Below are 15,796 nucleotides of genomic sequence, written 5' to 3' on the forward strand. Positions count from 1 at the left end.
CGTGAGGCTGTCCTGGACGCTATTGGCGCTATAGCGGCGCTATAGCGGCAGCTGAATGCAGTAGCGTCAGCTAATTGTACACGCAATAGCGAAGCTATTTGCATGCTATAGCGCGCTATATATTTGTTTACAAATACAGAAAACATAAAAATCTGTCAATCCTCAATCACTCAATGTCTCAATCTGATAACTCATAAGTCATAACTGATAACTGATAACATCCACCAGACCACCATAACAATCATAAGAGCAAAGTAGCAAATAGCCAAACAGGAAACATAACCACATGATATTCATACAGGCAAAGCCAAACAATAGCGGCTGGTTAGCAGCGCTTTTGCGCTAAACGTACTTAGCGGCGCTTAGCGTGCAATAGTGGCAATAGCGCGCATAGCTAAAAAACGAGCAATTGCGTTGTCCCAGTTGTTTTGGGCCGCAATAGCGTCGAAATAGTGCGCTATTTTTTTGTTGGGCTGATCAGCGCAGCTAGCGCCCAGCAGTTTGGCAGCATGGCCCAGCCGAACGGCTGCTTAACCAGCTGCTGTGAAGTCCCTATCAGATGGCCGCCGCACTCCAAGCGTCACGGGCGCCGCTAGGGTTGGGGGAAGCTGCATCGCCGCCGTCGGGGCCGCCTCGAGCTGCCGCCTCACTGTCCCCTCCCCCCACCGCACCCGTCTCCGGCCCGCCGCCCACTCGCGCTCGCCCTCGCCCAGTCGCGCTCGCCCACTCGCCACGCCACCCCTCCCCGACAGCCGCCGCGCCTCCCCTCGCCAACCGCCGGCGCGCCTCCCCACCCCGACCGCGCCTCCCCTCCCCAACAACCGTCGCGCCTCCCCTCCCCGACCGCGCCTCCCCTCCCCGACAGCCGACCGTGCCTCCCCTCCCCGACCGCACCTATCCCCTCGCCACCACTAACCACCGCCCCTACCCTCGACGACCGGAGGCTCCGTAGCACCTGTCGCCGCCCCGACCCACCGCCCCTCCTCGTGCTTCCCCGAGCCACCCATCCCTCCGTCGTCGGTAGGCCGCGCCGAGATCCAGGCTGCGGCGGACTTCGAGGTTTTTTTGCTACTGTCTTCCTTGATTCATCTGGTTGATAGCATGAGTAAAGCTCAACTTTTGATTGTTTCTTTGACTTTTGATGATGCCTTCTCGTCGGTGGAAAATCTCATGTCCTTCCTATTAGAACTGACATAGCTTGTTCATTAGGCCTATCAACTCTCTATGCATGATTCATCAATGATGTCAATAACCTCTGACCACAGGTAGTAGTCCTATTACAACAAATGTATGAACCAAAACTGTACTACTGTGACATTGAGATCATAACAGCAAATAGATGAAATAAAATAGCCATAGTATGCTTTTCAATCCTATACTGTCATCTGGGTATAGGTTTTCCTTACATGTTGCTAGTTTGCAAGAAACAAATATAACACCAGTAAACAGCCAGATACCATGGTGTTAAAGAATTTGAGATGGTTTAGTGTAATCAGTCCTTTTCATGACTACTGTGAGGAAGAGTTGCAATTTCCATATCACCTAAGAAGTAAATTGCTGGCCACGAAATTCGAAATTTATGACACAATATGTTCATGGGTTTTTGTTTATGTTAATTGTAGAGGAAAATATTACTTCCATTTTCTAACTTTAAACACTCACATTTGCACATGGTACATCAATTTTACAGAATAGAATCACTCTATATTGTTGAAAAGAATGTGAAAAAGGTAAATTGCTAGGGTAAACTATTTTATTTCTGCAAGTTCATGTCATGATTTGAAACTACAAGATCTCTCTACATTGTTTAAAAGAATGTCGTAGGGCTCTAAGTTGTACTATTTCATTTCTGCAAGTTGATGTTATCCATCCAAACTGGCAGATAACTATTCAAATTAAAAAATGTTCCATTTCATGTTTGTTCTTCCGAACAGGGGAGCCCACGGGTGAATTTATTTGAGTATCCATGCTGCACTGGATTTAATTATGGAGAAGCATCAAATTCTGCAAGACATTGCAGGTTGCAAGTATCATTAGGAGGTAGCAGTATCAGTATGTTGTATCCATTAGCGCATATGCATAATATCTAAATGTTTATCAATTGATGCATAATATCTAACTTTTTATCCCTGATGCCCTTTGTTCCTTCCAGATTTGCTCAACTTCAAGTTCTTCAATTTCGACTCATGCAAGATTGGTGATTAGACATCTTATGGCTCTGTAAGTTGAACCCCAGATTTCTACTATTCTTTGTGCATTCAGACATTTCCCCTGACATTGTTTATGTTGCTTTGTCGACCTCAGCAGCGAACTACATCCAGGTTAGTCAGCCACTGGGCAATGGTGACCATACTGGCAGCGTCATCTACTTTCTCGTGCTCTCCCCCTCCAGCCAGGCACTACAACCTCTGTTCAAGACGCGCGAAGCCAACTGGGAAGACAAGTGTCACGTCCATTACGTACTTATGGCGTCTGCTTACGCTCATTCGCATTCGATCCATGTACATAATACGTACGAATGGCAAACCATGATACAGATGTCCCGTGATCGTGCTAACTGGGATGACCGAACCACATCCATGTTGCTTGCCACTGGTCCGACAAAGGCCCTACCACTATCGGTTGGACTAATATCTATCGTTCCTTCAACGAGTCCACTAAACTGGGATACCGCAAAAAACAGATTCAGAATAAGTTCAGCGACCTCAAAAGGGCGTACTTCAATTGGCGCGATGGTTTCAAACAAAGTGGGCTTGGCCGTGACCCGGAGACCGGTGAGGTGGCAGTTGACCCCGTTTGGTATGCTGCCCGCCATGGGGTACTAACTTGGACCTTTTCCTTCAATCTACTATACTATGGAGGTTCCCATTCAGTGATTACTAACATGTTGAACCATGCCCGCACGTGCAGGAAAGTAGCGAACTAGCTGGTGAGAAGTACAAACATCTGCCATTCTATGAGCAACTGTTCTCGCTTTTCGGACACACCCCTCGTGATAGGGGCGAGTTGGTATCTGCCGGGGGACATGGTACTGACCAAACCTCCAGTGGTGACAGCACTCAGACTCCTCAGGACTTGTCGGATGAGCTTGGAAGATCCCGTAGTGTTGGTCAGTCCTCCAAAAGATCTAGCAGGGAGCATTCCATTTGCAGCCCAATTAAAAAGAAGAGTAGCACGACGCCCTCCCTTGATGCCCTTGATGGCATCCTTAAGGACGTGAACGAGCGCAAGTCCCGTCGTATGGCTGAAGCTGAGGAGATGGCCCAAGTCAATCAGATTTTGAATGAGGATGGGTACAGTGAGAGTGATGTATTTTTTGCCCAAGCCTTGAATCTTTGCACACACAGGCTCCATTGTAGGGCTTTCCTGGATTTGAAGACCAAAGAAGGCCGGTACAACTACGTCAAGGTGTCTTGGGACATGATGACTCTAAAGTCCAAGTAATCCAAACAAACGATACTGCTGCGTGTTTTTCATGTGTACCTGTTTTCGTTAATGCTCATGTTGCATACTTTGAGTCCTGTTTGTTGTTCTTCGGACTGTTTTGTGAACTTGGTTGATGCTCAATGTTTGTATGGTGAATAAACGATGTGTGCTGCACTCTTGGTGCCTAGGTCATATTGTATGGTATCGTTTGAATATGAATATTGTTAATTATTATGTGCTGCAAATATGCTAGGCCATCTGCATTATTTCTTGACATCTCATGAATTGAAATGAATCAGGTTTGTTATGTGATTATTTTCTTAGTTGTTTGACGTTTTGATAACTCGCTGTTTCATTTTGTTTGCTGGTTCACACAGGGGTGCGGGCAGGTATGCACGGCTTTGGAACGCAGGGATGATTGAGTCACAACAAAAGATTTCAGGGGGTGTGTTGGTGTTTAGCCGCCAAGCTTTCCGAGGGATACCCCGAGTAGATTGATTGTAGGCAGGGACTCGCCGAGATCTGGAACACAATGGTGCAAGGAACACAAAGATTTTGACAGGTTCGGTCCGCCGGAGCGTAATACCCTACGTCCTGTGTGGTTGTCTGTATTGCCTTGAGGAGGTTGTATGTTTTGGAGGTGTCCCTGCCTGCCATTATATAGTCTGGGGGACAGGGTTACATGGAAAGTCCTAGTCGAGTACTATAGGAGTCCTTCCCAATGTTTATCAGGTAGTTTCCTTCTATTCGACTAGTCTTACTTCTGTACGAGTAGTTACAATATGATAAGGTATATCCCATGCGCTATCCCTTACTCTAGAACATTCTATGCCCATGAGCAGTCCCACTGCCCTGGGTCTGACAAGCCCCCGAGCTCTTCGTAGCCGAGTCCTGTAGGCGTCGAGTACTTCTGAAGATGTCTTTAAAAGCTTTGAGTAATCTACTGAATACTTGTATCGTTCAGAATCTTCTGTCGAATACTTTGAGTAGTCTTTCGAGTACTTTGAGTAATCCACCGAATGCTCACATCATTCAGAATCTTCCATCGAGTACTTCGAGTAGTCTTTCAGGTACTTTCTTCGGCTGCTTCGAGGCTATGAGGTGCTCAAGCCCCGAATCAACATCTTTTTATATTGTGCGTGATATACTCGCGCTCCATATGGAGTAGCCCCCGAGCCTTAGGTTGAATCGAAGAATCAGGCTGAGGGTCAAATCTGTCTTCAATCATAGTCTTCCAAATCTTCATTTGTCTTTCAAATATCCTTGAGAAATATGACATTTATGGCACATATTCCGCAACCCCCCGAGCCTTGACTCAAAATTCTGTGAATTTAGAATTAAGGATCAAAGTCGTGGTATGGAAATGTATATTGGTGTCGTTTGGTCTTCCAACAAATTACAAATCTGCCACCGCCACTGGCTATTTAAGTGTGTGGTAGGTTTTTACCCTAAGTTACTTCTCCTGGCCACCGCCTTTGCTTTAGATCAAATCTGCCTTTTTACCCTTCTTTCATTGCCTCTCCAGTAGCCCCCGAGCGCATGCGCGAGAAACACCTCGTGCCATTCCGGATGGCGCCCAAGAAATCTTGTCGTGTGGAGCAGGAAAAAAGCAGTCGAGACTTTGGCGTCCGGATGGAAGAAATGCAAGATGTCAGAATCTGCCATCTGCACACTTGTTGAAGATCGTCTGCTGCAATCTCGAGCCATTGTTCAATGGCATTCTGCTGAAGGAGAAGATAGGCCGTACGAAGGTACCAACGAAATCGTCCTATTTTGATCTTTCATTGAGCGTGGTCTTGCTGTTCTCACATAGGATTTCTTTAGGGAGTTATTGCATCATTGGTGAATCCAAATGCACCATCTGACCCCTAATTTGATCCTCCATCTTTCCATTTTCACTCATCTGTGTGGAGCCTTTCTTGGGATTGATCCCCATTTTGATTTATTCCGCCATCTTTTTCTAGTACGCCCTCAACTGAGCACCAAGAAAATTGCGGAAATCGGGGGTGCTGAGGTCTTGCTGTGTCCCGAAATGGAAGAAAAATACCTCTATTACCATCCAACCACTCTGAAGGCAGAATGGAAGAGCGTTTGGTTTTATGTTGGGAATTATCCACCAGCCCTTCCAGAACGCATTCCAGGTCCACCAAAAGTATGTAGTAATTGGTCAGAAGCTGGTCCTGGTGGGGTTCAAATAAACAAGCTGCTGGATGACATTGCTGTTCTCAAAGATTGCGGAGTGATCGGCGGCTCCATTGTATATTCATGGATGAATCGCCAAGTGCAGCCTTTGCAGAAGTGAGAAAATCCTGGATATTTGTATGAAGGACCCACAGATCCGTCTCGATTCTCTGCTGAGAAGCTCGAAGGATTTGAAGCCCTCAAGAGGGTGTGTCGAGTACTTGATGATGTGGAGAAGACTCCATTTCTGCCCAAGGGGCTTTTTAATAAAAAGCACCTCCCTGAAGATGAAGAGGTAAGTACTCGATCCTTGTAACCAATTGATGTTCCATAGGCATATTAATTGATCTTGAAGAAAACCACTCTTCTTGTTAATGCAAATTGATGTGATTTTGTATCGAAGCTTGCCTCCGTTGCCAGGTGGTGAAGATATTCTCGGCCCTGCACAAATTTTTTGTGCAGACCGAGATCCAGTCGCAGAAGAAGCAGAGTCAAATTCTGATGAAGGGCTAACCCCGGCAAACATTCTTAAGAAGAAGAAGGACAGTAGTGATCCTAATAATGTCAGCCCAGATCCCAAGCTAAGCTCTTCTAAAGGCCAACCAAAAGGTATAAGAGCTGTTGCTTGGAAGCATAAAGCCTCTACTCCTGCAAATACCAGGAACTTGCTGTGTCAACAGCATTCATTCGTGCATATGCAATTTCCTCGAATACCCTCCTTTCTTCTGACTGGTTTTGCATAATAGTCAACAAAGGCAGCTGAGGCAAAGAGTTGAGCCTGCTAGAGTAGAGTCATCTCCGACTACTTCTGGTGCACCCAGTACTCCAGCATCGCCAATACTGGGAGTAGTAACTGAAGAAGCCGATGAACCATTACCAGAAGAGCAGACACCGGCCACTACCCCTGCAATCTCGAGTGCCACGAGAGGAAAACAAGCAGGGTCTGAGCAAGGTGCTAGCACCGGGCTTTGAGTGGTTGGTCTATCAACACTACCAGCAGCAATCAGGGAAAGTTTGACCATAGATCTGATTGACGACCCACTCCTGGCCCCTGAGAAGCTGAAGGTGTTGCAGGACAACCTAAAGTCCTGTTATAAAATCACAACTGTAAGTAACTTGCCGAGTGCTTTGTCTGACTGCTATTGCCTGGTTCTTTGTCTTATGAATGTCATGTGTCTTGATTCAGGAGATGGCAAATTGCTCATATCTGAAGTCTCCGAAGCTGAAAGCTGTAGTGGATGCTAGTAAGCTGCTTGAGGAGACAGAATGCCGACTTCAGGATAAAACTGACAAGTATCTGGAGGCCCGCAATCAATTGCACTAGTTGAAATAAGAAAGTACTCGACAAATCTGGCTCCTGAAAAAGGATGTCGAGAACTTGGAGAAGGACAAGAAAGAACTCAAAGAAAAAAATCAAGCCCTCTAGGTGGAAGTAGATAATATGAAAAACCAGAAAGGTAACTTCCCTGTTTGCCCTGTATCGAGTTGTGTAGTTTAACTCAAGAGCTAAGACTAGCCTTGGTTTTCACAGATGAAAACAAGAGGCTGAAGGAACAGCTGGTCGAGTACTCCGAACCGAAGATCGCCGCACAAGCAATTGCTGACATGGTGGATCCGCCTGAAGAAGGAGCTGAAGTGTCCAAGAATTTGGTGGAGCGACTACGAGAAGCTCCCCAAAAAATTGTTGGATTTCTCTCAGACAATACCAAGCTGTATATAGGACATGTGCTGGGACTTGTAGAGTCATACTGGCCACAGGCAAATCTGGCCCCTTTAGGATAGGGCATGGCAGTAGAATGTTCTGAGGAGAACTTTGCCTGGATTCGGGAGGAATCCAAGCCTATTGCCGAGAAGATAATCGAGAGCTTAGAGCAAGACAAAGAATGTTAAATTCTTGTACTTTGAACTCTAATTGTCTGCTTGGAGATATATGTTTGGTGCATATAACCAAGTCATCCTTTGAGCTGTATGGCGTTAGGATATCATTAAGTCCTCTATATCGAACTACACAGGATGTTTGATCCTTAATGGTAGTTGATGTAGGAAATCATGTTTCGGGAGTAGTTGTGGATCTCTCAAGATCGTGTAGGCGTATGAACCTGTAACCACTCAATGTCCCCGTACCTTTGACCTTACAGGACAAGAAAAGGTTGGGCAAACGAGCAGTGAATAACCCTTTCACGGGTAGTTAGGATCCTTCAGGATCGACAGGCGTGAGAACCTACATCCACTCGATTCTTTCAAGCCTTAGACCTTGCGGACAAGGAAAGGTCGAGCAATTGAGTGGGAAGTATGGAGTGGATCCCTCAAGGTCCAGCAATCAAGTTTTGTGCTGAGATTTGTGCTTGCTTACCGAAGAATTGGCGGAACCTCCTGTTGCGATCATGGTAGGGTCCTGCATCCACTCGATTCTTTCAAGCCTCAGGCCTTGTGGACAAGGAAAGGTTGAGCAATCTGGTGGGAAATATGGAGTGGATCCCTCAGGCTCGACAGGAGCAGGGTTATGCATCCACTCGATTCTTTCAAGCCTTAGACCTTGCAGACAAGGAAAGGTTGAGCAATCGGGTGGGAAATATGAAGTGGATCCCTCAGGATCGACAGGAGCAGGGTCCTGCATCCATTCGATTCTTTCAAGCCTTAGACCTTGCGAACAAGGAAAGGTTGAGCAATCGGGTGGGAAATATGAAGTAGATCCCTCATGATCGACAGGAGCAGGGTCCTGCATCCACTCGATTCATTCAAGCCTTAGACCTTGAGGACAAGAGAAGGTTGAGCAATCAGGTGGGAAATATGAAGTGGATCCCTTAGGATCGACAGGAGCAGGGTCCTGCATCCACTCGATTCTTTCAAGCCTTAGACCTTGCGGACAAGAGAAGGTTGAGCAATTGGGTGGGAAGTGGATCTGGTCATGTCATTGCTTCGACAAAATCTTCTAGGATCAATTCTTTATTTAACATATATATGCTGGCACTTTTGCTGATACAGACTGTCATAGGTAAAAACGACGAAGATGCTCGATGTTCCATGAGTTAGGAACCTCCTGTCCCTCAGAGTCAACTAGTCGGTAGGAGCCTGGTCTAGTGACTTTGGTAACAATGAAAGGACCTTCCCTTCTGGAATTGAGTTTATGTAGCCCTATTTCGTCCTGAGTACGCCGCAATACCATGTCTCCAACATTGAATGAGCTTTGCTGGATGTTGCGATCATGGTAGCATCGGACTCCTTGAAGATATCTTGCTGATTGGCATTGCATCTGATTTCTTCGGTAGAATCTAGCTCAACTTGTCTGGCTTTGTCTGCCTCTCCTTCTTGGTATGTTTCAATCCTTGGAGATTTCCACATGATATCTGCTAGTAATATAGCTTCCAAACCGTAGATGAGAAAAAATGTGTCTAACCTGTTGCTTTGCTGGGCTGAGTGCGCAGCCCCTAGATAACATGCGGTAGCTCGTAAATCCATTTACCCCCTTTCTTGGTGTTCTCATCGTAAACTCTTTTCTTAAGGCCATCAAGAATCAAGCCATTGATGCGCTCAACCTGGTCATTGGCATGGGGATGTGCCACTAATACGTACTTGACATCAATGCAGGCGTTTTCACAAAATTCCCAGAATGAACCAGAGGTGAAGTTTGATCCAATATCTATAATGATCGTGTGGGGAAAACCAAACTGATGTAAGATGTCGCTGATGAAGTTGACTGCTCTGTCAGCTGAGATCTTGGTGATTGGCTTGTACTCGATCCACTTTGTAAACTTGTCGGCTGCTACCAAGACATGAGTAAATCCTCCTGGCGCTGTTGTTAGAGGTCCAATCATGTCTAAGCTCCAACAAGTAAAAGGTCAAGATGGCGGAATCATGATCAAGTTTTGTGCTGATATTTGTGCTTGTTACCGAAGAATTGGCACCCTGGACATCATCGAACAAGGTCCTCTGCATCTGACAAAGCTATTGGCCAAAAGAAACCTGATCTGTAAGCTTTGCCAACTAATGTTCTTGAAGCCGCATGGTTGCCACAAGAGCCGTCGTGAATTTCCCGGAGGATTGCGCGGCCATCTTCGGTGGAAACAAATTTCATGAGAATCCCAGAGGCTGATCTCTTGTACAGGTTATCCCCTATGATGACGTAGCTTTTGCAGCGTCGGACGATGCGAGCTGCTTCAGTGCCCTTCGGGTCAATACCCGGTGGGAGCTTGAATTCTTTGATGAAGCCGATGAAGCGTGTACGCCAGTCTTCTTCGATCATCAAGACTTCCCGAATAGATGACGTAGTGTCTGGGTCGACGTCTGGTTGCCCTGATAGGTTAACAGATGGTTGGTGTAGTTCATGGACAAATACCCCTGCGAGTACACTCGCACCCAAGTTTGGAAAGGACATCGGCTCCCACGTTGTTGTCACGAATTACGTGGTGGATCTCCAATCCAGAGAACTTGTTCTCAAGGTTTCGAATTTCAGCAACCTATGCGTCCATTCCCTACTTGTTGGTGTCCCATTCCTTGTTTAATTTTTGTACGACTAGTAAAGAATCACCATACACAAGTAGTCGCTTGATGCCGAGGGAGATTGCCAGGCGCAACCCATGCAGCATTGCCTCGTACTCTGCTTTATTGTTGGAGACCTTGAATAGTATCTGGAACACATACTTGAGTTGTTCTCCTTTACGGGAGATGAAGAGCACCCTTGCACCGCCACCTTCAAGCTTGAGAGAGCCGTCGAAGTACATGATCCAATGTTCTGGTCTGTTGGCGGGTGCAGGGATTTATTTTCTCGCCATTCTGCCAGAAAGTCGACCAGTGCTTGGGACTTGATGGCGGTTCTTAGCTTAAAACTAATTTCCAGAGCACCCAGTTCCACTACCCACTTAGATATTCGTCCAGTGGCATTCCGATTGTGAAGTATATCTGCTAATGGGAAGTCAGTGACAACTGAGATCTTGTAGCCGTCAAAGTAGTGGCAAAGCTTTCTGGAAGTGATGAGTATTGCATAAAGTAGCTTCTGAATTGATGGGTATCGAACCTTTGATTCAGAAAGCACTTCGTTGACGAAGTAAACTGGCCTCTGTACGCCGTAGGCGTGACCTTCTTCTGGACGTTCCACCACAATAGCTGTGCTAACGACATGGGTAGTTGCCGCAATGTAGAGCAACAGGTTCTCACCCGGTAATGGAGCTATGAGAATTGGCAGGGTCTGGAGATGATTCTTCAGATCCTTGAGTGCTTCCGCCACCTCTGGTGTCCATTGGAACTTGTCTTGTCACTTTAAGAGCTTGAAGAAAGGGAGGACCCGTTCTCCAAGTCTGGAGAGGAATATATTCAAGGCTGCCATGCATCCTGTGAGCTTCTAGACATCCTTGATTGTTGCTGGGGCTTGCATAGCCATGACAGCGTTGATCTTTTCTGGGTTAGCTTCGATTCCACGATGGCTGACAATGAAATCGAGTAGTTTCCCAGAAGGTACGCCCAAAACACACTTTGTCTGGTTGAGCTTCCATCCAAATTTCCGCAGGCTATTGAACGTTTCCTCTAGGTCAGAGATGAACTGGTCGTGGTCTCTTGTTTTGACCACCACATCATCGACATATGCTTCAACATTGCGATGGAGCTAGTCGGCGAAGCAGAGCTGTATTGCTCTTTGATACGTTGCTCCTGCGTTCTTTAGTCCGAAGGACATGGTCTTGTAGGCGTATGCCCCGAACGGGGTGATGAACGCCATCTCGATCTGATCCACTTCTTTGAGGGCGATCTGGTGATAACCCGAGTAGCAGTCGAGGAAGAAGAGTAGGACGCAGCCGGCAGTGGAGTCGATTACTTGATCAATGCGCGGCAGCCCGAAAGGATCCTTTGGGCAGTGCTTGTTGAGATCGGTGTAATCAACGCACATTCTCCATTCGCTGTTGTTCTTTTTTAAGATGAGTATAGGATTAGCTAACCACTCGGGTTGGTAAACCTCTTTGATGAAGCCGACTGCGAGTAGTTTCGCTAGCTCTTTCTTGATTGCTTAGCGCTTGTCTGGTGAGAAACGCCGTAGTCACTGCTTTTTAGGCGTGGCTTTGGAGTTGACATTCAAGGAGTGCTCGATCAACTCCTTGGGCACCCCTGGCATATCTGCTGGTTTCCACGCGAATATGTGTCAGTTGGTCCTAAGAAAGTTGACGAGCGCGAGTTCCTATTTGTCGCCAAGCTCTGTGCCGATCATAGCAGTCTTGGAAGGATCACCTTCTTGCAACTGGATGGTCTTCGTGCCGACGTCTTGGTGGAGACACCGAGGACTGGCTTGCCTTCTTGGCTGGAGGTGATTGCTTCATGGAGAGCTCCTTTGCTGCGGCAAATACTTCACTGGTAGTGCTTGGAATGCGAGTGGTTGATGCGCATTTGAATGCACTACTGTCGCATTCGTAAGACCTGAGGAGGTCTCCTCGGAGCGAGAGTACGCCTGACTTGCCTGGCATTTTGAGTAGTAGGTACACGTAGTGGGGGACAGCCATGAATTTGGCTAGGGTCGGGCCCAGGATGGTGTGGTAAGATGATTCGAAGTCTGCTACTTCGAATCTGATATGCTCCGTGCGGTAGTTCTCTTCCGTGCCGAAGGTGACCGGGAAGGTGACTGACCCGATTGGCGTGGATAAGTTGCCTGGGACGATGCCATAGAACGGAGCTTTGCTTGGGGTGAGCATGTCATAATAGTTCACCCCCATCTTTCTGAGAGTACTTGCAAAGAGTAGGTTGAGACCGCTTCCGCCATCTATGAGTACTTTAGTGAGCTTGGAGCCAGATACAATAGGGTCCAGAACAAGAGGGAATTTTCCCGGCTCTAAGAAGCTGGCCCACTGATCCTCCCTGGAGAAGGAGATCGGGACCTCACTAAATTTGAGGGGCCTCTGTATAGCTGGCTCGACTGAAAGGATCTCGCGTAGAATCAATTTCTGCGCGCACTTGGAGAAGCTCGAGTCACCGCCAAAGATGACATTGACCACATTAGCGGGTTGTGGAAAATCCTGTGGTCCTTCCTTGTCCTCTTCATCATCTTTCTTATCTCGCTTTTTCTTGAGGTCGTTGGGGATGGGAGCATTAAGAGATTTGCGTAGGGTCACACAGTCGAACATAGAGTGGTTGCCAGTCGGGTGGATTGGACATCTCTTGCGTAGGATCTTGTCGAATTGGTTATGTTGGTTCCCTAGTTTCTTGCCTCGGGAACCGCATTCAACAATCCCGACTGTGTCATCTGGCTTGCGCTTGCGGTTGGGGTCCTGATGACCCCTGTCGTTATTATGATCTCCATTGCGTCTTGAGCTGTTGTCGTTACCGTGCCGAGGAAAGTGGGACCATTTCTTTTCTTCTTCATCAGCCCATCGCTGCATCATGTCGCGAAGTTCGACGACCATTTTCAGTCGGCTTCGGCCGAAGTCGCGATAAAGTCCTTGTGTGGTGATGCCGTTGTGGAAACAGTCGATGATGTCTGTGTCAACAATGTTGGCGATGGTGGCGCGGACATCGAAGAAGTGCCTTAGGTATGATCTCAAGGGCTCATTATGCTCCTGCTTGCACAGTGAGAGGTCATGCTGAGTGGCTACCCTGTGCATAGGCCCTGAAAGTTGTCGACGAAGACCTTCTTCAAGTCGCCCCAAGAGTGGATGGAGTTCGGATTCAGGCTTTCAAGCCATGTGAGGGGAGCTGGCTCCAATCCCATCGGGAAGTAGAGGGCCTTTGTGACGGTATCCCCTCCTGAAACATCAATGGCTGTCAAGTACAAGCGTAGCCATTGGACTGAGTCTTGTTTGCCGTCATACTTGGGGATGTTGACTGGCTTGAACTCCTTCGGGTATTCTGCATCGGCGAAGACAAGGCCGAGGGTAGGAAACCGATCTGAGTTCTCGAGGCCTCAGTTTTGCTGCACCTTGTTGGAGGCTGAGCGAGCGCCACGGCTTGCGTTGAGGTAGTCTCGAAGATCGTGATTGTTGTGGCCCTGACCGCAATCTCGGCCTCGTGCCTGATTATCCGGGGCTACGGGTAGGTTGCCCCGGTTATTCTCCCTTGGTTGGTAGTCGCGAAGGCGTGAAGGCCCGGCAACTTCTTGATCTTCCTAAGGTTGGGCGCGGGGAGGAGCCTGCTGCTGTAGGGCCAGTTGACAGTTGCCTCTGACTGGAGTGCGGCTTGCTTGAGGCGCTGTGCTTGCCGTTTTGGATACCGTACGGTGGAGTGAGGACAATGGGTTTGCTGCCTCCAACTATTCCACTGCCCTTCTTGCAAGTCCGATCACCTAGTCCGTCTCGAGTGTGCATGGGAGGCGCATGAGACGGAGGGTAGCTTCAACCATTGTTGCAATTGGAGAGTTGAAGACTGGGTCTGCGGCAGCGTCGAAAGCTCCATGCAGATCGCGTGCCCCCCGGGCACGTGCGGCGGCCTCCTGCCTGCGCCGCTCGCGTTGCCGGTTCTTCCTTCTCCTGGATTCTCGTGCAGCTTCCTCTTCATCTAGAGGTGCGTTAGCAGTGACCTCATTATCTGAGATGTAATAGAGGGTTTCATTTGGATCATGGAGAACTTCATTGCCTCCAGCGGCAATGAAGACCTGTCTGTCTAGGGAATAGCTGCGGAGACCGGAGCTGTAATCTGCCAGGACGGTGTAACCTGATCCCTCCTCTTGGATAGGAGACAGTGGCCTGCCATGCTGATAGGGCAGATCGTCGATGTGGGCCACAAGGCGCAAGGAGTCGAGTAGTTCTATGGGCTGAAAGCCTCTCCAGGAACTAATCTGGCCTTGTGACGTGGAGCTTGTTGTCAGATCTAGAGATTTGTCGAAGAATTTTTTGACGTCCTCATCAGAGTCTGGGTAAGAGTCGAAAATAGGCGCCTCCCGTAAGGTGGTGACATCCATGTTTCCAATGCGAAGTAGATGATCCAGGACGTCCTTTTTCAAAGAAGAGAAAGCAGATCTAATCAACTTCTGGTAAACAGAAGCCGTGTCGCGTAACCCGAACGTAGGTTGGGTGAGCAGAATCTTAGATCGAGTAGATTCCGATCTAAGACTACTTGGAGAACGAGTTGAATTCGTGTCAAAAATGAGTTTTTTCTTCGATCTCCTTAGTGAGATTAGGGAGCAGCATCTCGACGGTGATATTGGCGTGGTCGCTGGTGATGCTGCTCCTGTTCGACGGAGTCACCTCCGGCTCCCTGGGGTTGCTCAGGTGGCTATCGAAGCCGCCTGAGCCGTTGGCGATGCAGACCCAGGAGCCAAAGATGAAGGTGGTGCCTTAATCAAGCACCACGGAGTTGAAGGTGAAACTGGCCGTCGAGTTCACCGGATTGATTTTGGCGAAGCCCCCTACCTGGCGTGCCAGCTGTCGGTGTTTAGCCGCCAAGCTCTCCGAGGGATACCCCAAGGAGATTGATTGTAGGCAGGGACTCGCCGAGATCTGAAATGCGATGGTGCAAGGAAGACAAAGATTTAGACAGGTTCGGGCCGCTGGAGCGTAATACCCTACGTCCTGTGTGGTTGTCTGTATTGCCTTGAGGAGGTTGTATGTTTTGGAGGGGTCCTTGCCCGCCATTATATAGTCTAGGGGATAGGGTTACATGGAAAGTCCTAGTCGAGTACTATAGGAGTCCTTCCCAATGTTTATCAGGTAGTTTTCTACTATTCGAATAGTCCTACTTCTGTACGAGTAGTTAAAATATGGTAAAGTATATCTCATGCACTATCTCTTACTCTAGAATATTCTATGCTTATAAGCAGTCCCCCTGCCCCGGGTCTGACAAGGTGCGTGTTTCTTGACCAGGTTTGTACTCACCTCCTATGCAGGACAATTATTCTGCTTGCTTAATGATCGATACTTGATGCTCCAAATCAGATTTGTCACCACCCCCTGTGTGATAGTAATTATTTGCTGAGGTTGTCCTCTGTTGGGTATTTTAGCATCACGAATAAATCCGCAAGTACACGGATACTGTTGTAGCTTTCACCTCAAAGTATTCTAAGGGTTATCGAATCTACAGGGAACGTGTGTGCACTATCTTCTATTCTAATCGGTCCAATGACACACCAAGATAGGTTGAAGGGGAGATAGGATTCCTAAGATAGCACTATAGGTGAGTTAAAGGTCGATCTCTCAGGCACAATACTCGCTTCGGGCACCGTCTTACAACTGGTCTGCCAGTCGACTCCGGCCAACAGCTCTATGCTATATCTGAACGTGGA

The 15,796-nt window shown here is 47.8% G+C and overlaps 1 protein-coding gene and 2 long non-coding RNA genes across 8 annotated transcripts; 2 read left to right on the forward strand and 1 right to left on the reverse strand.

The window, feature by feature from the left end:
• The first annotated feature begins 827 nt into the window (after window positions 1–827).
• LOC120660351 lies at window positions 828–2,443 on the forward strand. The gene is made up of 4 exons (XR_005669541.1): window positions 828–1,059; window positions 1,935–2,040; window positions 2,153–2,220; window positions 2,305–2,443. It is a non-coding gene; the product is annotated as an uncharacterized LOC120660351 (long non-coding RNA).
• Window positions 2,444–2,538: 95 nt separating this feature from the next.
• On the forward strand, window positions 2,539–7,592 carry LOC120660350. 6 transcript variants are annotated; one of them, XR_005669539.1, is made up of 4 exons: window positions 2,539–6,216; window positions 6,354–6,718; window positions 6,794–7,064; window positions 7,139–7,592. It is a non-coding gene; the product is annotated as an uncharacterized LOC120660350 (long non-coding RNA). The 6 variants fall into 6 exon arrangements; XR_005669537.1 differs by having other exon boundaries at window positions 6,354–6,714; XR_005669538.1 differs by having other exon boundaries at window positions 2,539–5,902; window positions 6,011–6,216; window positions 6,354–7,064.
• Window positions 7,593–11,816: 4,224 nt separating this feature from the next.
• On the reverse strand, window positions 11,817–13,184 carry LOC120662573. Its single transcript, XM_039941694.1, has one exon. The coding sequence runs from the start codon at window positions 13,182–13,184 to the stop codon at window positions 11,817–11,819; it is 1,368 nt and encodes a 455-aa protein (XP_039797628.1).
• Window positions 13,185–15,796: the final 2,612 nt, after the last annotated feature.

The sequence above is a fragment of the Panicum virgatum genome, chromosome 2N, assembly GCF_016808335.1.
Source record: "Panicum virgatum strain AP13 chromosome 2N, P.virgatum_v5, whole genome shotgun sequence".
Taxonomy (NCBI): domain Eukaryota; kingdom Viridiplantae; phylum Streptophyta; class Magnoliopsida; order Poales; family Poaceae; genus Panicum; species Panicum virgatum.